At 38.5% G+C, this 21,087-nt stretch overlaps 1 protein-coding gene across 1 annotated transcript in view; it reads right to left on the bottom strand.

Moving 5' to 3' along the window:
• Window positions 1–1,283: 1,283 nt before the first annotated feature.
• The window catches only part of LOC104564571 (protocadherin alpha-2-like), a 160,364-nt gene continuing 140,560 nt past the window's right edge, over window positions 1,284–21,087 (bottom strand). Inside the window, exon 4 of the mRNA XM_088522729.1 lies at window positions 1,284–3,197. Within this exon, the coding sequence (XP_088378855.1) occupies window positions 2,887–3,197 (311 nt within the window). The 3' untranslated portion in view covers window positions 1,284–2,886. The remainder of the gene's footprint in view (window positions 3,198–21,087) is intronic.

The following is a 21,087-nucleotide window of genomic DNA, read 5'->3' on the forward strand; positions in this document are numbered from 1 at the left end:
CAGGAATGCAGTCTTCATGTATCCTGTTTTTTCCTACCAGGCCATCCAAACAGTCCTAGCTAAACCTCCCACAGTAACCATTTGCAGCAATGCCAGTATTGTCAAATATAGTTTTATGTTTAAACGGGCAAATCAGAAATATGCTGCAGTTCTTGACATGTTCTGAGAGGAGAAAGTCTTCAAACTGGAACACTGATGAAAAATGGAAGAATCAGACTGGCCAGTATAGAGGAAAATGCAAGTACTCAAAAGACAACAGGTGGAAAGATGAGACCACTAGCAGAATTATTGAAAAGTTCGGTTAAAATAAAATAACATAGTAAATGCATTTTAATTACTTTTCCCCTAGTCTCTTATACCTCTGGTCAATTTATTCAATCAAAAGAAAGATGAGATAAAAATGTTAAAGTTTCTTGTAAGAGCTAAATCTGTGTTCTGCATTTTGCCAGAGGCAAAGCAGTTTCGTCGAGGAAAACTACTTTCTGATCTATAGTACAAGACATCAGCACCCTTTGATGTGTTCAAATTAACATTGCAACTCCAGTTTATGAACATTTTGGGAACTCTTGATTTAGGTCACCAAATGGAAAAATAAATTAAATGTACTTACATAGAAAATGTGCATATCATTTGCAAAGCTGAAAAAATTAATAGGTACCCCCTTCCCCTCCATCCCAACACAAGCCTTATGCTTTTTCCTCTTGGAAAGTCTGCAAAACTGAATCAATTCATTTCTTTCTCAAGTAACATTGTCTCTTTTAGTGCTAGTAATAGGAGCCTGGTAGTGAAAGAAGACTCTAAATAAACCACAGGAGGCCATTTGTGATTCATAAGGTTCATGCTCTGTTTTAAATTTCTTTTATTTAAGCCTTACCTTCTGTGATGTCTTAAGACTCGCTGCAGGTCTTAGAAATGAATGGTAATTGACCTATTCTGAACTGTCAGCAGTTTGAGGACTTAAAACATGCAGGGCATGTCTCAAGAAACCCAGTTGTTCTCTTTGATCCTAGATTAAAAGGACTGTTACAAATTTGAGAGCTGTGTAGCTCTTTAAAGAATCTCAGTTAATATGATATTGAGCTTTATTCTGTGAATGTAAAATAAAGTAGAAAACTTATTGGAATTCCCTCATTAGCTATATTCTGTTTAAAAATACATGTATTGGATTTTCTATCCACATCCTCCATCACAGTCAATACTCCATTTATACCCTTAGGTTTAGTAATTCATAGGGCTTTAGCCTCATTGATGCTTATGAATAAATCCCCAAATGCATACATGACTTGATTTAAGAAAGATATTTTACTTGTGTTTCATACACAAAAACTGATAATCAACAGTGGCTTAAAAAATTAACACTACTCCACCTTCTCACAAGTGTACAAAAAAGAAATAATGGATTTACATTCAACAGTAAAGCTTAAAGATCACCCTAATAATAGTTGCATTGACATTCACATACACAAGCACAGAATAAATATTTCAGGATTCTTATAAGAGCATACAGCATACATACAGTACTTGAATTTTACATAATGAGTGTTAGTAGGGTCAGCAATTCATAATCTCATATAAAAGTAAAACTAAAATCAGAAAAGGGTGTGCGGGAGGTAACACCAAGGTACTGCACAGAGCTAGCAGGTTAGTAAATCCATTTGTGTGAGGAGTTCGCTTCTGTTTCTTCATATTAGGACAGTTCATTTGCAAATGTGTATTCAAAGTGCATATTAACGCAAAAAAATTACTGTATTTATTAATACATGCAAGAGGCAGCCCCCAAGTGACCCCACAGAATAAAGCTGTTATTGGCAAGTGGCCGATATAATACAGATGTTTCAGGCAATTTTTCTAAAGCACTTTAATAGCAGCAATTTAATTTATAATGGCTCTAGTCTGACTTCTGTTTGGGTTAAAGGGCATTTTTTTTTAACATTTACAGCTATATTTCTTTATAAATAAATATCTCAAACAACAAATAGCATAGTTAACATGTTTCTTTTCTCTCTCTTTTGCATAAGTGTCATGGAAAACCTCTGACTTTTTCAGAGACATAATGTGCAAAATAATGTTAGAGTGGAAATAGGGACACAGAGCATCACAGTCAGTTACATTCCTGGGATGTCAGCCCTGCCCTTCTTACACTCTGAGGGCTAGCCTTGCCAGGGTAATGCAGGGCTTTAAGGGATAATATTCCCAATGGCTTGGTAAGAGATATAATTTATGGTATCTTAAAAAGCTGTAAATGTGAGGTTTGGTTTGCAGGAGTGTGTACAATACGTCATGTACAGGATTCAGTATTTCCACACAGCTACTTCTCGAGATTTGAAAAGTCTGGTCATCTCCTTTCAGACATTTCCTCCCCAGCCCGAACATCTTTGAACATTTTTGTTCATTAGGTGTTTCCTCTGTTGCGTATTTATCAGCTCTTCTTGCATCTTAAAATCTGATCTCACATCACCTAGCTGACATCTGCACACATATATTTCCAATCAGATATAGGGTGCACAATATTAAAACTTTTAAACCTGTCTATGAGTGTCATCAAGACAGGAGCACAGGAACCACAGTGCAGAGAGTCCAACCTCTCACTGGCTGTACTGTGAAGATTCTCCTTTTCGGCGTAGGAGAAAGGAAACTTGTGTCTGCTTTTTAGATTCTGAAAACAAGCCAGAGTGGAGAAAAAGAGTTAACACCAGACTTAATAAAGCTTTTAAGACAAAACCTGTTAAGCAATTTAGACAGACACTGTGAATTTCCTGCTGATTTTCTGAAGTCTGTACATACAGGAAATTAGTTAACAGTAGGAAGAAGTTGGGAGTTGCTACATAGGAGAAATCTGCCATTATTACAAAAACTGGCTAAGTGGGTTATTTCAGTATAAACCCCTCACTGGTCACTGTTTTCAGTGGTGCTGTTGCCCTTTTCTTTTTTCTCCTGAGTCTTGTTTCCCTTCTTCTTTTTCTTCTTTTTCTTGGTCTCTTCCTTCTTGCCAAAGGTAATGAAGTCACTTTTGTCAATTTGGCTGTTTGGCGGCTCCTGCCGGATGGAGATGATTGCAGGAGATCCTGGGATAATGAATTTGTCTGGCAACTCACCAGGACCACCTTGTTTAGGATTGCCGGGTCCAAATTTAAAGGTCCAGCTGTTGCTGTTCACACCAGCTCCCACTGGGGGGGACACCTCTCCTGCCTCAGGTTCTGAAAAAAAAAAAAAAAAGAAAAAGAAAAAGAAAAAAAAAGAAAGAAAATATTAGAGCATCATTAAAAAACATAGTCAGATGTGACACACACTGTGTTCTTCTATGATAAGGTAGCTATTTTCTCTTTTCTTAAGCTTTGAAAAGTCTTTTAACTTAATATGACTCTCAATTTTGAATAGAAACCATGTATTCCCTTTACTATATCATTTAAAGCACTTAAAGAATCTGGGGAAAAGTTGATGCTTATGCTTTGATTCCTAAACCCTCAAATCTGATAGAAATGTTCCCTCTCTACACTCTAAAAGTGTAATACTACAAATATAGAACCTGTCACACTTGTAACACTCCTGCCTACATACAAATGTTTGAAGTATTGAGTGCAGAGTACCAATAACACAGAATCAGATGACGTTTCAATATCATTTCATTCTGCACCAGTGCTGTCTTGTTGCATAGGCAAAGCTCTTTCAAAGAGGAGGAGGAAGAGGATCCGCATCACTATGAAGAAGGCTTGGAAAAGGGTATGGAGAGGTTCCACGACACTTGGAAGAGGAGGCAGGGCCCAGAAAAGAGGAAAACAGAGTAGTAGGACTCCTTGGTCTCACACTGGAGAAGGAGGGCAGGAAAAGGAACCACAGTAGATAATCTAGGTGGAGATCTTCAGTGTTTGCCAGAGCAGAAGAAGCTATTCAATAAATGTTATGTCCTGATGGTTCTGCACCACTGTAGTGGTAATGAAATATATATGTATATATATGAATATGTATTTGCTTTAGCAAAATGAACAGCATCCCTTGTACTTCTGATTTGTGTTTTATGATTCATTGTCTTCTGGAATGTTCATACAATTATCTACTTTATGAGATAATACGTATGTCAGGCATGCAGACATTAGGCTTTCCTTTTAAAAATAAAAGAGTACAGTTTGCTACTGGACAATCTTTTTCCTGTCTAGCAGCAAAATAAACATCTCTGGAAAGCATCATTCCTCTAGAGCTTTGTTTTTCATATTTATGTCATGGGTCCATGCTCCAAACCCAAATAATTTTGTATACGTGATACATCAGAACCATCTCTGAGGCCACCTGTAAAATATATTTGTTGTATGTTTTGCAAAAAGGGAATATGACTTGACATTGTACTGTTTAATTAAGAAATAGAAGAGCCTGCACATTTCCTAAGATTGTTTCTGATGATGAATATTTGACTTGGATTTCATATTCTTCCCACTATCTGCTGAAGTTGTTTTAGTGATGCTAACCTAGTCTTCCTATTCTCAGATTTCTTTTTATATTTATTGTTAACACGGAACTTCCTGTATTTTTTGTCAATTGTAGCTTTCATGTAATTTTTTATGGCCTTACCTATTGATTTCACTTTTTTTTTTTTTTAAATAATGTTTGTTGTGGGCAATGCCTGCATCCTAACATGCTCTTTCCTACCACCACATTGATACAAGCTTTCAACCTTCATTTCCTCTTAATATTTAGCTACATTTCATATCATTTGTTTCTTTGAAATACTAACTTGCAAAGTAGAACATTGTGTGTCTTGGCCGGCTTCCAAATTATGAACCTATTGTATCTCTTCAGCAACACAAAATTCTGAGCATTCACATGGTACACAATAAATTAAGCCCTATTTGACAAATAAGACTTTTCTACCTCGCAAGAACACCATGCAGCACTTACTCCAGGTAACACTGGCCCAGGTTACTGCTCTTTTGCTGTTAGTGGAGCAGCTGAAGATGCCCTTAAATCAATTTTAAACTTTCCTTGCTCTGGGGAGAGCCCTGTAACAGTGAATAGTCTAGAAACTGCTTTGACATGTATAGGACTACAGCACTTTATGGATCATGGTGCCACTGGACCATATTAAATCGGGGCCAGGACATGAGGCAATGGCAACAACTTTATAATAATGATCCTACCATGTAAATGGGGTAACCAGCAGAACCCAATTAGGGATACAGGTATCCGTGAGGTACAGCGTCTTTTTTCTTTGGGTGAAAACTCTTACTAGCCTAGCAGAGTGTCTATACACGTCTGCATTATTGAAATCTAATTCAAAACAGGATCCTGACCCGTTAATCTGGTTCTGCCTAGACAAATCCACTCACCAGATGAAGTTAGTAGCATTTAGCACAAATCCATCTGACATAATGCAACCAAACACAACAAGCCCATCATATCTACCCTGGAATCACAAATCTGTCAAACTAAATGAAATGGTTTGCCTGAATTTTTGTTTTTTTTTTTTCTTTCTTTCTTTCTTTTTTCTCCCTAGTGCTTGAATGTGTTTGTTGTCCTTATAAACTAAGCATATTAATACTGCTTAATACTCACTAAGCCAAAGGAAACTAATTACGCTTACAGCTGTGTGCAGAAATCACGTACAAAAAGACAGAGGCAGACTGAATGTAATGAGTTAATAATCCTCATTTCCTAGGAGCAGAGCTTCAGTTGTCTTCTCAGGAAATTTAATTTCTGCTTGATTTATCTGATAACTTGCGTGTTGATCTATATTGGCAGGCTGGAAGGTCAGAGTCCAGCTGTACCAGCAGTGCTGTATTTTTAGGCATTTCAGATCAAGGATAAATGTCACTTACCTTCTAGTTTTCAAAGTCCCCTTAAACAAATATTCTGTTTCTAATCAGCGGGAATTTAAGAACAAAAACTTTCCACTTAGATGATGCTTTAAATTTAACAAGATTAGTTATGCTTCTCCTGCCTATTTTCTGGCTCTTATTAAATGCTTTAAAGCTGTTTATTTAACTTAGAGAAATATCTAAATAAAGTAAATCCTTCCTCTATATTTATACCACTTAATTAAAAATGCTATACTTCTTTTCTTCCTGCAGCTAAATATGTTTTTTGTCAAAATCAACACAAAAGCACAGTCTGGATGTTTTTGATGTTTCATAAAAGGTTATTTTGGAGGCTGCTTCCTCCCTCTTTGACTTCCCAAGGAACATGGCAGCCTTCATATTCAGTTGCCATATAATTTATTTTTAAAATGCATGCATGTAGCAGAGCCCTGAATTTAGGCTGCACCTGCAGCTCCTCATGCTTCTTTGCCCATATGTCTGCACATTGAAATGAAGGATGAACTTTTCACCTCTTCCCTTTTTTTTTTTTTTTTTTTTTTTTGTGCTCTGACCAAAATACAAATGTCTCAGCATAATTCTGAGAGAGAGCTACAAAAAGAGAAACTGGTGTCAAGCAGTCAACATGCTTAGTAGGGAAGAAGGACTTTTAAATTATCTTTCAAAATACTTAATTTTCTATCCGGTGACTGTTATCTGAAATGTACAGGTAGGAAAAAGAAAAAAGAAAGAAAGAAAAAAAAACTAAAATCAACTAGCTGAAAGCTTCAGTCACTAGGATGTAGTGTCTAGCTATTTTCTCATCCAGACGCATTTATGAGTGATATGTTGCAGCCTTTTACCTCTCATATTACTTTAAAAAAAAAAAAAACACACAAATTATAGTCACCAAGCATATGTTCAACAAGTCCTAAAAACAACAACAAAACAAACAAACAAAAAGCAAACAACAACAACAAAAAAAGAAAAAATAAACAACAAAAAATAGTGGCATGTAGATACCACAAGCTCAAAGATCTTAGAAAAGGAGCAGGTTGAAAGTGAGATGAGTCTCTGTACTCTGAGAAATCCTGATCTGAACTTTCCTCTTGCTGGTTACAGGGAGCCTAGGAACATACTACAAGGAATGAGATCCCTAAAAGTTAACTTTAGTACTTAAACTGTGGCCATCTATTTTTTTTTTCCCCTAGGTGTAATCCAGAGGATGAGGTTTCCCCATCCTAACTTCAGTAATCTAAAAAGTAGGTATCTAATCTAAACTATATAATCTAGTTCTCAATACAGGCTATAGATAATCACCCTCAGGCAGCAGTTCAACTGACCTAGTTTAAATGCCCATTTTTTTAGATGGAATGAATTATCTGTGTCCCTGTCCTCACTCTCTTGGAGCTGCCTTGCCTTGCTTCATTAACTGCAAACAATGCCTAGACAGCCAGTTTAAAGTAGACAACTATTTTTTGGGTGGCTAATGCAAAGTGCTCTCAGAAGATCTCTCAAAGTGCATGCTCAGAAGGAAAGCAAGCAGCATCATGGCTTGCGGGATATTTTACTGATGACCATGCCAGAGTATTCCAATAAATGAAATAGGAAACTAATCTCTTTGGCAGTGACAGTCATAAAAATCCTGTTCAACAATTTGCAAGATGAGGCCACTTTCTCAGACTAATCTATATATGCGTTTAAGCAGCTATTGCCACCATCTGTTCAGAAATAGCCAAGTGAGATCAGTGATAATGTAAAGGATGCTTCATTTCCACTCCTTAAAAGGCCACATTCCAGTTATGACAGCAATGATACCAGCATAGTTCGGGTCTTGAATAACATTCTGCTGAAAGACTCTGAAATATGGGACTGTCACTGAGATTTACAGTGCTGCCTTTTCAAAGGCAAAATTTGTGAACTCATTTAGTTGAAGGGTTGCCTTTCATCAGCTTGTAAACCACATGAGCTGATACATAAGGGGAGCAAAACTGAAATGCTGAGTGATGGGTACAAACAATCTGAAATTGAAATGTCTCCTGTGGTTGGGGAAAAGTGCCTACTCACAGAACCTGGCATCAGCCCACAAATCCATATCGTATCAAGTCTGGGTAAAGAGTGCAGAGTTTTTAATCGCAATGACAAAGGTCCCTTTTTGAGGGGCTACATGTGCTTTTCCTGTCCCTGTATAGCCCCAAAGCTACAATCTGGTGCTTACGAGGAACAGGTGGTGCTCACTTCCGATAATGTGAGCTGACCGCATATTGCAAGTGTGATATACGTTGCCTCTACCTCCTATGTCTCCGCTGCTTTCCAAAAGAACCTTTGTCAGAAGACGACTAAGTCAGTGTGAGAACAGATGTGTCCTGCTGAAGCAGGGCATGGGAGAGGCACTTCTGTGCAGCTCGCTCTCCCTGTAGAGACATTTTTGATGGCATGACATACTCAGCCAAGACAGCAGCTTGGTTTCATTCCTTACCACCTTCACCATTCACCACTTTGTCTCTAAAAATTTGGTAGCTCACGGACAGAAGAGTTCACTCAGACAAAAGCTTTCAATCACACCATCTAGTCTTACTGAGTTCAAATTAAATCTTTTTGAACAATTTTTCTAGTCAGCAGAAAATGCTGATTAAAGCCTCTATGTGTCTTGGAATAGCCAGTCACTAATCACAGACCCTTCTGTCCCAGGTCAGAGGAGCAATACACTTATTAATTAAATAAATTTATTTGAAATGGAGATCAGGTTATAAGCAGGAAACAAAGTGCAGAGAAAGCTTGTCTTCAACCTGATTTCTCTCTTCCCTGCCTCCTCTGCTGATGCTGTCTGTAGCTTCTGCCTCTGGCAGGTGTAATGAATATTCAGTTATAAAGAGTCTGACATTCTGAGCTTATTCCGAAGCAGCACATCAAATGCAAGCAGCATGCACCAAAAATCATCTCTGTGCCCTCTCTGTGTCATTCTGAGGATCTCTGCAGACATTTTGACTTCACTGATCTTCCCTAAGCCTTCCTGGATTAAAATGTCCATTTAATCTTTTTTTTTTTTTTCCCCCTAAAAAAAAAAAAAGCAAGTAAAAAAAAATCCATCAGCATTAAAAATGACAGATACTGAACTGAAAGAAAGGGAAATGATTCAGCCAGAACAAAGCTGGACCATTTTAACTATCAGTTTGACAAACAATCTTGGCCATCTCTAAGGACCATGCCGGTTTGGATGCTTAAAGAGAAAACACATAAATAATTCTTGCTCTCTTGCCCTTCCATCTGTCTGACCTGTCCTGACTAATGATTTAGAGAAAGGAGGAAAGAACAGAAAGAAATTTTCTCCCCACCAAAGAGTCTGGGCTTTAATCCCTTGTCTGGATTTCAAGTCAGTAACATTAAACAGGGTAATTATAGCACATATGTTGTGTGAGATCCTTAACCCCCCACTGCTGCAGAATCCAGCCACAAAGCAGGGGGCGGGCATGGGGATCATGTCCAGCTCAGTTTCAGGTTACTGTTCATGCTGACATTTAAATTTAATTTAAATAGTGATGATCTATCTCATAATAAGAAAACAATCTTATATGTCTGTGTATTAAACTAGTTATCTAGGTAGCTCTGCCAGTGTATTCTGAGAGGGGAGAAAAAAAGAAAAAGAAAAAAATAAGATTTGCTTGCTAGCACAGACATGCTGCGGCCAGAGCACAACACAGGGAAAATGGCTTCTCACAGCTGCTGAGCAAGCAAGCAGAGTAAAGCTACTGCTGCCCCCAGCTCCTATCCCTCTCTCTTCACAAAAAGAGGCTTTTCCACCAACAAAACCAGCAACCTTCTCAGGTATCATCTTTCTAATGCTGTACTTGCATCCATCCCTGCTCCCACTGGCAGAATTTGCTGGCTACTCTTTACTCAGCAAAAGCTTTAACCTTTTCCTCACCAGAGTGAGAACTACACCTTCATCTGCTGTATTGCTGAAAATGCATGCGCACGCAGCCAGGCTGCTCCGCAGGGTCCTTCCAGCTGCAATCAGGTACTGGACTCTGGGAGGTGCAGCATACAAATATTTGCATCACCCACAAGGGCTGTCAGTGGGAGACAGCTGCTGTAGCCACGGAAGTTAGATTTTTATTTGTTCTTTTGGCAAGATTTTCATCTTAGAAATGCTTTGTAAATACAGTGCAGGCAATTAGCGCCCTTTGTTTTGATGCAAGCCACAAGGCAAAGGGCAGGGAGTAATACAGGAACACAGGCCCAGGTGAGGGGGGCTGCTGTCCCTCTAACCTCTGGCTGCAACAAGGTGAGGCAGGGAGCTCTGAGGTTGGGGATGCCCCTTCCCACGGATCCCCGGCAGTGGATCAGCTTCCCCCTGCCCCAGATCCCTTCCCCGATGGTCAATTTTCAATTGGCAAGAATACAATTTAGATTTTCGCTTTAGGAATAATACCTATAGAAGTTCCTGTACTTTGATAAATTAAACTTGTTCTTAATAGCTATTAGGAGCAAATAGATCTTTCACTACCTGAAAACCTAAAACAAAGTTATGCATTCAAGGCAAAACAACAAAAACATATTGAAAACAAAAAAAGGAATACTAAAAAAAAAGAAAAACAAGCTTAAAGATTGAATATGGACTCTTGTTTAACCATATTTGCTAGCTCCAGCCTTGTCTTCTTTTGAAGTATTTTTTGTTTCCTGCTGTTATCATGTGATTATTGAATTGATGTGCACAGTGCATTATGCAGGAGTCCAGCAGGTCTCTCTCCACTTCAAGAGTCACTCAGGAGACAGAAGGATAATAATTCACATGAGTAGGGGCAGGGAAGGCAGCAGGAAAACTCAGCTTATTTTGTGTTCATATTTAGGCAGATTTAAGGTACTTCTCTACATTGGAATTCCGTTCAGCATAAGCAAATTTGCAGAGCCTTTGAGGAAAGACTTCTGAGTAACACAAGACTGGGCTATCACTATCTTAGGTAAACAAAAAGGAAAAGAATTAGATTGGAAAGTATATAGGTAAAGCTTTTTGTTTACAAAAGCCGGGGCATCATATGAGAACCTCTGTCTGTGAAGGTTATGTTCTCATGGTTTTCATTTAACTGGTACTGTGTAATGGTGTTGCCTCTATGATACAGAATGTGGAAGATTACAAGGAAAGCAAAAGTCATTTCAGAAGCCAGAGCTCCAAACTCTGTGAACAGAGGAGTGCACTGCATGCTCCCTATTACGGAAAGCCAATTCTGGTTACTGTTTTCTGTCAAATTTAAACAAAAAATAATTTAATTATTGCATACAAGCACCCTTACACAGAGGGCAATGGGTTCACAGAACATCATAAATCCTGCTATGGAGGGAGGAAGGAAGCAGCACAGATGGAGCAGAGCTGCTGGCTGGCGCTGCAGCATGTAGCTGCATTCTGCAGACATCCCCTCTATATCCTCTGCTAGATGAGTTAAATCCTCGAGCACAGTAACACTATCTATATAACCTCCTCCGGCCACTGGAGGCCACTCTGCTTCTATGGGGTGATCAGAAGAAAAACAACTTTGACTCTTGTCTGTGGCCAATACAGTCACATCTCATATGTCTATGGCTGTCTGGGACTGATTCCCCAAAGCAGGAAAACTGCAGGAAGGGAAATTCTGGTCAGCCTGAAGGAAAGACAGAAGACAGGGTTAGGTGTTCTCCCAGCAGATAATCCACACCTTTCCTGGACAGAGTCCATGTTATTATGGGTGCATAAAGAGGAAAGAGCCCAGCACAGCTGTTAAAATCCAGCGCTTCTTGGTAAAAGAAATCCCACGTTTTTGACCAAATTATTTAATTATTTAACTGAAGAAATTAATAGAAAGGCAGTAACTAAGAAACCCTGCAGCATCTATTTTAGTCTTTCAAAACAGAACTTCATTTTAAACTACTAATTGGACAATTGAAGTGACGGTGAGAAGAAAAGGGACACATTTACTTCAATGCTTTCAGAAACCTCTGCTTTAAATGTGAATGTTTAGCAAAAATAACAGAGTAATACATCACAGACTCCAAAGAAATGGATCTTCAGAGATAACACTTTTTAAATTCTATGTTTAGCTTACAGGTTTAAGACATTCCCCTCCCATATGTTTCTTATCCCAGCAGCCCAAACCAATATAATCACCAGCCTAGATGACTGTAGTATGAAACTTTCCGCTTGGGTCTTGTAAAAAAAATGCACAACATCTCAGGGAGTGGAAAATGTCTCGTCTCAGAGGTTGGAGGCAGCTCTGTGCTCACAACCTCTGATTTGGCATTTGTTTCCCTCCCTGTGGCACCCTGTGGCTGTGATCACAAATAAAAGGGTAATAATACTGGTTTTTTTTTCCAAGGATTAAGGCTGAAGCTGGTGTTTTCTCTATGGGGACCATAAAGACGAAGGAAAGGTGTTATTGCTATTTAGTGTAGTTTGGGTTCCCACTCCTCCCCCCCCCCCCCTTTTTTTTGGTTACTTTTAATATAAACTATACCATGCAGGTGTTTAAGATCAACGTAGACTTACCAAATCCCCTAGCTGACCTACTCTGGCTAGTTTATCGCAGTACTTGTGTACATGTTATCCCCCTCTGAAAGCCAATTAACTAAATACTAACTGATGTCTATTTTGAATCTCCCTGATTTGGCTGCTAGTCAGCAACCTCGCCTAAACCATGTCTGTTGTTTCAATACCTTCCATAGGAAGCTGAACTCTGCCTGTGAAGATGAAGATACTGCAGACCTCAAAACAGAATCTGTGAGTCCCCTGTTCATTGCACAATATGCGTTTCACATTAACAACTTCCTATCATCTCCTGTTAGGATCATATCCCATTATTTTTCCCTTTTTACTGATGTAGGATGAATGGAGCTAATAATATAACATTTCACATCAGCTAAAAAGGAAACTTAATTAAATGTGATGGGTAACTGCTAATACAATATGAAAAGCCCCCTGGATAAGCATGCTACAAAATTTCTTCATTTTTCAGAATCCATTAAAACTTCTCTGAGGAAAATGTGGAGATGACCTTGAGAAGACACGCCACATTCATCCTCCTACTGCAGGAACAGCTTGGCTCTTTCAAGTGGTCTCATAGCCTCACACTTTGAGGACTACTTGGCTTGTAGGCAAATCCAAATATTGCGTTAATGTGCAGTCATCTGTGCTTTTACCTTTTAGAGGAGATTGTTTTTGTACTGATGAGATGACCCAGATTGACCACCCTGAGAGCTGGAAGTCTGGAACTACTATGGCTTGGCTCCAAACCTTCTACCCATTTGCCTTTCCATCTAGCTTTCTCTTAACTGAGAAGAGAGTACCTGACTGAGCCTTATCAAGGAATTTTGGCATTAGGTTCTCAGTAGATGTGTAAAGATGCACTTCAGTAGAAGTTAAACAGACCTTTGTGCAGTTGTGCTCCAGCTCTCTATTGAAAGATAATTTGTTCAATACTTGTTCTACAGTATATGAATTTGGTCACATGAGCTGCATACTGCTAAATGATGCACTGTAAAGACCATATCATGCTGAAATGAAATATAGTTAAGAAAAAGATTACCTAAGGGGAAATAATATACAGTCAGATTTTTAAAATCTTTAACGTATGGTCATATAAGTAAAGATGAGGTCAAAACTGATGATTACTTAAAATGGATGGCACCACACTGCAACAGCCATTTTAAGGTACAGATCCCATCTGTTCCTCTGTCTCCAGCACTATCCTCTGTTTCTTTAACACTCATCAGATGGTAATGTATAGATTTCAATGCTCAACTTATCTAAGAAAATTGGGTAGAGCCATCTTTGTAATTTTGTTATTGCTATGACCCTTCCAGAATAAAGCCTGTTATGCAAAGACTTACCCTTATAATTCCACTTTAAGAGTTAATAAATTACCTACTTTATATTTTAATCATTTACATCTTAATTATACAGTTCCAGTCAGACTTCAGGCTAAGAATTGTTTCGTCATGACAGAAATGGATCAGACTTCCTTCCACAGAAAATGATGCTTTACATTATACGAAGAAACTGCTCATTTACATGCATTACTCAAGCACTCTTAGCAGTTAATCAGAATGATATTTTAAAAATATGCCTGCCATTTCAGTTGTCCAAAGGAAATATTAAAAGTGAAAGAACTGACTTAAAATGGATATGAAGATCAAATTTGGGAAAGGAATAATTACATATAAAGTTTAGTGGTTGTACAATGAATGCCTGGTAGCCAAGTAAGGAAAATGCACTTTATTTCTGAATTGGAAAAAAAAATCTTACCTAATTTTTAAAAAGTTCACATTTATTGTAGTTATCATTCCTTTAAATCAGATGGGAGGGAGAAAACCTGGATTGATATAATATTTTCTTTCCAGGAAGCTTGTCATATGCCCAGGACAAACCATGAGAGGATACAGACATTCAAAAGATTGTAACAATTACTGAAGTTAAAGGTAATATTGTTTCTTCTTGAATCCTTCACATGAAAAGCAATTTTATACTAACATCTGGTGGAATCTATATGTAAAATATATATTTCAATTTTTAAACAGTGAATGAATCTTTAATCTTTTGATTTCCATTAAATACTGAATTAACCTTTAATCTTTTGTTTCCCATTGTAATGTTATGCATATATATACACATGCACCTAATATTGCTTAATTTGTTTTGAATTATCATTTGATTATTAAGAAGGTGAGTGACTAGCATCTTAATGATTCCTTGCACGCTCTACATGTAAGTGCATTCAAAAAAATGCACACTGCAATGCCTGACAGCAACAGAGATGAACATAAAGTAGCAGCCTTCTGTATGTCAAACTGTAATACTGGCACCCCTCTGAAGAGCAGCAGATGGGGCCCTGTGCAGGGCAGTCAGTTACCAGCATGGGAATAACAGACATGAACACAGATAAAGAAAAGACAAAGCTTCTTTTGGGAACTGCAGGCAAAATGAGATGCTTATCTCTCAGAAACCATTTATGGATGGACTTCAGTTGGAAAAGCAAAGTGAGACTATATTAGTAACTACAACCTGTATGCAACAAGGACCTCCTGCAGGAGTCTTTGGAACCGCTCAAATCTTCTTTCACCTGCCAGAACCTCTCATTTCTGATTCTATTTTCCCAGCATTTTTTCCTCAGTCTACCACTACCAGGCCTGGTAGTGGAGGAAAGTGGGCTTGTTACATTATGGACTCTGTATCTGGAATGGAAGCTTAATGGGTAATTAAGTCCTAGAACGCTTTAATAAATGAGGACCACTCCAAATCACGAGAACCTAAGATGTGATGCTCATCACACGTAACGGGTCATATGATATCACGTATCTATTCCTGCTATACCAAGGAAAGTTGTTCCTTTCCCAGTCAGGAATCCCAAGCGTCAGGCAAACCAATTCATCAGATCTGTCAGATCTGGTGCTGATTTTTCAATATATTCCCTCACTGGAGAGGTAAAAAGCAACTTCTGCAGCAAAAAGTCAACTGACTTTTGCCAGAGAAATCAACATTATAGCCTGGATAGCAGCAAGATCAGCCATTCATTCATCTTGACATGTCTTATCCCACTAAGCACTAAGTATAAATGGCTGCAATCCATACCTTTTTTTTTCTCATATTCTCCTCACGATCCACAAATGTAGCACCGAATCTAGCTTAGATGTATTCCTTTTATGCCAAACTTGAAGAAGAAATGGCCGTGTGTGGTTTGGGGTATCTAGCAGGAACACAGAACCGCAACAAGAAAAAAGCTCTATTTATAGCTTTTCCTGCTGACACATGTAGTAGTGAACATTTCATTCAAGCATACACACAGCTGCTCAGTGGCTGAAATTTCTGCAGTGGTTTATAGACTAGAGGAAGTGCAGTCAAAGCACATAAACTGTGTAGTGAGGGGAAAAGACAGCTAAAGCGTCCTTTAAAATGCTATGTTTGATCAAGTTCATTCTCCTCAAGAGAGGCCCACGATTCTTGATTTTGTATTCAAAAGGATGTGTGCACATTTATTGAAACTAGCACTATCATTTAATATCTCTTCAAGTAAAAACAGGATAATTATGTGTGCAGAATCCAAGGTAGGGAACTATCAACATTTTTGCATCATCAGCTACCCAATTTGTACCTCTAGTGAGACAACCCAGTGAACAGGCAAAGAGATTTGTATCTCTGTGTGGATAAGCAAATCCGCCAGTTGCTTAGAGCTGAGGTAACAGCCTTCAGGAGGGGACAATGTATGGAGAGAGGACAAATATTTAGACTCACTAGCAAATGCTGATATGATCTGCATGGCCTTGCCTACAGTACCTAAGAGGAGCAACTAAAATGAATTATGACTACTATGACATTGCTCTTTTCTTTTTATTTATTTATTTATTTTTTGGACAGAGCTTTGACTTTGGCCCATAAATATTTTTTTAGAGATCTATGTACACTATATAAAGCATAAAAAGTGAGACAGGGGAAGCAAGAAAAAATGCCAGAAAAAAACCCCACATACATTATATATATATATATCTATATAGTATATATATATATATATAAACAGAGAAATAAAATCTGTAAATTGCTCAGTTTCTCTCCTCATCTGGGATCCAATTGCTCATCTAACAATATGAAATAGTGCCAGATGGGATGATTTTTCCCTTTACTGAAGAAACTGAGATAATTTATTTGGTCCAGAACCATACTGGGGCCCAAATTCACCTGTTTAGACCTCTTTAGGCACCTGCATCTGCAGCCAAATCTGCAGTCTTCTTGAGGCAATAAACACTATTTTTCCCACTAAAAATAACACAGGAATCAGCTGCACAATCCTCCCAAATATCCTTCCTGTTTCCCCCTCCTTTGCCTTCTGAAGCAAACCTGAATCACCATTTCCTTCCTCCTAGCCCTCAGCTACCATTAGTGTATATGCAAGTTTTCTGCTGTTCCCCAGATAATTCTGCTTTCAACTCAGTAGGAAAGCTGCATTAATAAATAAAAAACTCTGAGCAGGTGGCACTGCCATAGTGTACGAAGGTCTACACAGAGAGAATGGAGTCAGACTTGTCCCCTCATGACTGCCTTATTTTAATCACAACTAAATAATGAAAGAACATAAACTGCAGACTGGGCTTTCAGGCTCAGCCTGAGCGATCTGGCTTTTTCTGCTCACATGAGATTTTTGTGCTCTAGTCCTTTGCACCATGGGACCAAATCATGCCCATTCACCCTGACAATTATCAAAAAATTAGTAACTTTACTTAAACATCAATAGTTATGTGGTTGTGTCGCACTCTCAGATTTCATGGGAAAAAAAAAGTTATTTTTGACAGTTTACACATCAAAAAGCAAATAAAAAGAACTCATTCTGCATTCCCCAAAAAACACAGAGTTTTAAAAACAATCTCTATTTGAGGCTTAATTTTTGAATGTTTGGTAGCACAGGACAGACCTAGTGCAATTTCATGGTCTGTTTATCCATCCTGTTCTCTGCACCATCATGAATTTAATAACAGGTGCTCTCTCTTACCCAGGCATCTGTGACAAACAGAACATGTCATGCACTACTGCTACGGAGAGAGCAACTGCCTTAAAAAAAATAAACCCAGTCAATGAAGAGCTTGCATCTCAGAATCAGAGTACTGAATAATCAATAATCATGGTTTGCAAGACAGAAAAATACCTTCTGATGGCTTTCTTCAGAGCTATGCGTCATTGTCCTGGCTCTTTTTTCAGAATTCCAGTATTATGCTGCTTCCCTAAAGGCTGTGTGGACCTATACTGCTATCCTGCATAACTGTATCTGGCACATGACCTGAATATGTTTCTCTCGATTAGGCAGTGACATTCTCATCTGGAAACTCTATTTGTACATTCAGACTGTTATCTCAGCATAAAGGTGAACACCAGTTATTCTGAAATCCTAACTGATTATTTATTAGGATTTATGCTCTTAAAACCTTTAGAGGTTTTGGTGATTAATGCAGTTTGGAACCTTTCACTTACAGTCTGTGATGTACATTACACATCCTGGTGGGTCTCTGTTGAGCACTGGATAGAACAAATCTCCATATCACAGATATCTGTGGCAGCATTTTTTTCTTATTAATGACCTTAATAACCCTTATTAACATTAACGCTTATTCACAACGGCTGCAGAAAAATCAAAGGGTGAGACAGGAAAGAGCCAGCAGCTGCTAAAACACGGCTCTTTCAGGTCAAAGATAAGCCCCAAGCAGGTTTGCAAAAGACAGGCGAATTTCTACCCACTTTCACTCCTCTGCAGTAAAGAGCAGACCTTGCTGCCAGGTGGAGGAATTTGCCACCTTTCACAAGCACTGAATTTCATGGAATCAAATATTCTGCTTATTTTAGCCTATGTTATACACCTTCCATATTTACAAAATGGCAAAAAATTGCAGTCTTAGACCACATGTCCAGTATCTGAAAAACCTGCAGTGTTTGCCTCTCTTCAAAGTTAACAGAGGCCACACAAAACACAAACAATCCGCTCTTGTCTCCTCAGCTGCCTGTGAATGTAGAAGTGCTTTCTATAGAGACAAAAATACAGCATCTGAGCTGATCTTAGCTACTAACTCAATATATGCAAAGTAAATAATTGTACGTCCAAAACTGAAGATATAAGACACACAAAAAATGGTATTTCAGCATCAGCACTATATTGTACATTGACTTGACTAGAGTGCCAAAACTGTTCTGGAGAATTGTATTTATACATTCATAATAATCAGTATAATTGGAGACATTTCTATTTTTTACCAGTTGTTATTTCCAAGTCCTCTCATTTAAGACATGATCTATGATGGCTGCCAGATCTTTTGAAGTGGAAGAGACACTTTTAAGGTATGATGTAGGTTTTTTTCTCTGAGCTTTCTTCCTTTTGCACTACAACTAATGGCGCTATTCAGATGCCTTAGAATTCCTCTATTGTCTGCATCAATTGTACTAGAAAATCTTCCAAACCCACCCTTCAAGCATTAGAAATGCCTAACAAAAGCTGGGGCATCGGGTAGCCAGATGAAGCAACTACTTTTGTTTGGCAGAACACAGTCCTTGCACCACAGTCAGGAAGAATGGCTTTGGGTGGATCAGACAGCCTGTTCCCAGGAGGTGGAAATGGTTGAAGATTTTTTCAATGAATGGTCAAATGATATTTCAATTTTTCATCAAAGCTGAATCTCTATCTACCTATAATTTTTGTTTGTGTTTGTTTGTTTGTTTTTAATCAGTGTTCTGATGTTGATCCATTTTTATAATTTTATGGCTATAATGATGCTTCCACTTCACAGATCTCTCAGTTCCTTCTACAGGGGTTTTCTTACATTTGATGGATTTCTGCATTTCCGTACTCATGGACTTGACAGTGGATTTTCTTTTAACTTCAGCTTGCTGTAATAAACAGATCCTTAGAGTGCTTGAAAAGCATAGGTAGAACCCACAATGACTTCTCCTTTCCTCATGTGAACATGCTCATGCAACACTGCGGTCACTTCCAAGGCCTACCCCTGCCAGCTATAAATTCCAAGCAATGGTGTCTCATGGTTAGTAGCTTTCTTCCAGACAGCCTGCAATTGCCCAATAGCCATTAAATAGTTCTGTTATACAACACCAGCATTTGGTCATGTTCTCCAGTTCAATACTGCTGCTTATCTGTGTTGCTGATTATATCGCAGCTGGCAGCACAATCCATCTGAAATTGAATTGGTCATTGATCAAATAGACTAGCTGTGAATATGGCAGCTGAATGCCTGGCAGCTCTCCTCTGACAAGTATATCCACTGATAATGCCTGCATCTGCTAAAATCATATCGCAGGTCTCCACTGGAAGTTTCCACATCACCAGGCACTGCATATGCCTGCCCTTAAATCACCCTGGAGAGTTACAGAATTCAGACTTCGGGTATATCTGTTTCCTTATACTGTGTTTTACCCAACTTGTGTTCCCCAGCAAAATGGAGCAAAATTCTTTGCCTAAACTAAGGATGGAGATGTTGTGCCTCTGCATATTTTGGCCTTTCACTACAACATAGATCTCAACATTTCAGCTAGTCACAGTATACATCTTGAATAACAGTGAAGTAGAAACTTGGTGGACACACTTCATCTAATCTGTTTTAGCCAAACCACATGTAAGCATGTAATTTCTCTCTACTAGAATTTGTTTGCCCAGCTCAGGAGTTTAGGTGACCAACCTGGATGTTGTCATTTACACTGCAGGTGACCAAAGTTGGATAAAAGCAAACTCACTCTCTATTCCTGTCCAGATTCTTCTCTTCTTACATGTTGAGCTGGTATACTTGTTCTATGTTCAACAACACAGCAGACCCCCTATCTTTATGCATTTATGTATTTCTCTGAAGCTGATTTTTTTTTCTGCAATGGCCTCAAAACTGAACTAGATTCTTTTTGTTCACCTGAGGTTGGCCTTAGGCAAACAAGGTAGCATAAATGGGAGAAATATTTGGTATTTTTCCAAGCTCACTGTAATGTGGATGAGCTGTGCATGCTGACCATAAAGCTATGGTATAGCGTAGAGGTAGCCTGTCTCATCTCTACCTCATCTCTACCTAATCTCTAATTTTGAAACTCCTTGCCTCCAGCGCTGGAGGTTCCTCACGTAGATATCTATTCAATATTCAACTTCTTCATCACAAGGAAAAAAACCCAACATATTTAATGATAATTCATCCTGTACAGGGTTACTGTACTTCTGAATCCCCTTATCAAATGCTTCATTCATCTTGGAAATGGTATCTTATTCATTTTTTCTATTCTTCTCACTGAAATAATGAAAACCCTTATCTTTCTTTCCTCTTCATTATCTTTTATAGACATCTCTATAACAAGGTCAGTACTTGTTCCCTCTGCCCGCTATATTTTCACAAGGTTGTTTCTCTACAAGCACAATAGTCCTTTGTTCTGAAGATGCAGTTCCACACAACCGAACAAAGTCTAGACTGCAGCGTCCCTGCTCCTCTTTGTGTCAGGACTAGTTCTCATCATCAGGTAACTGAGTTGAAAACTAACCTTATGAAAAAAATCTCTTCAGCGACATCAGCTTCCTTAACCAGCTAACTCTATAACCAGAAGAAAAACAGTGCCGCTTTGTGAAAGGATTGGATCATGGCAAGCACTTTCTCTTTTGATAAGGCAAAATGAAAAAGCCCTGACTTTGGCTGGTATAAGCTGATATGGAAATACACAAAGCCTGTTCACACGGTCTGCATAGGCTGCCTGAAATGTTTTGTCTACCGATTAAACATAAGCTCTCCCCTACTACTAGCCTCACTATCTTCCTTGCCAGCTGCC

This window comes from Tinamus guttatus, unplaced genomic scaffold, assembly GCF_059628265.1.
Source record: "Tinamus guttatus ecotype Peru unplaced genomic scaffold, ASM5962826v1 Tinamus_guttatus_pri_ptg000155l, whole genome shotgun sequence".
NCBI classification, from domain to species: domain Eukaryota; kingdom Metazoa; phylum Chordata; class Aves; order Tinamiformes; family Tinamidae; genus Tinamus; species Tinamus guttatus.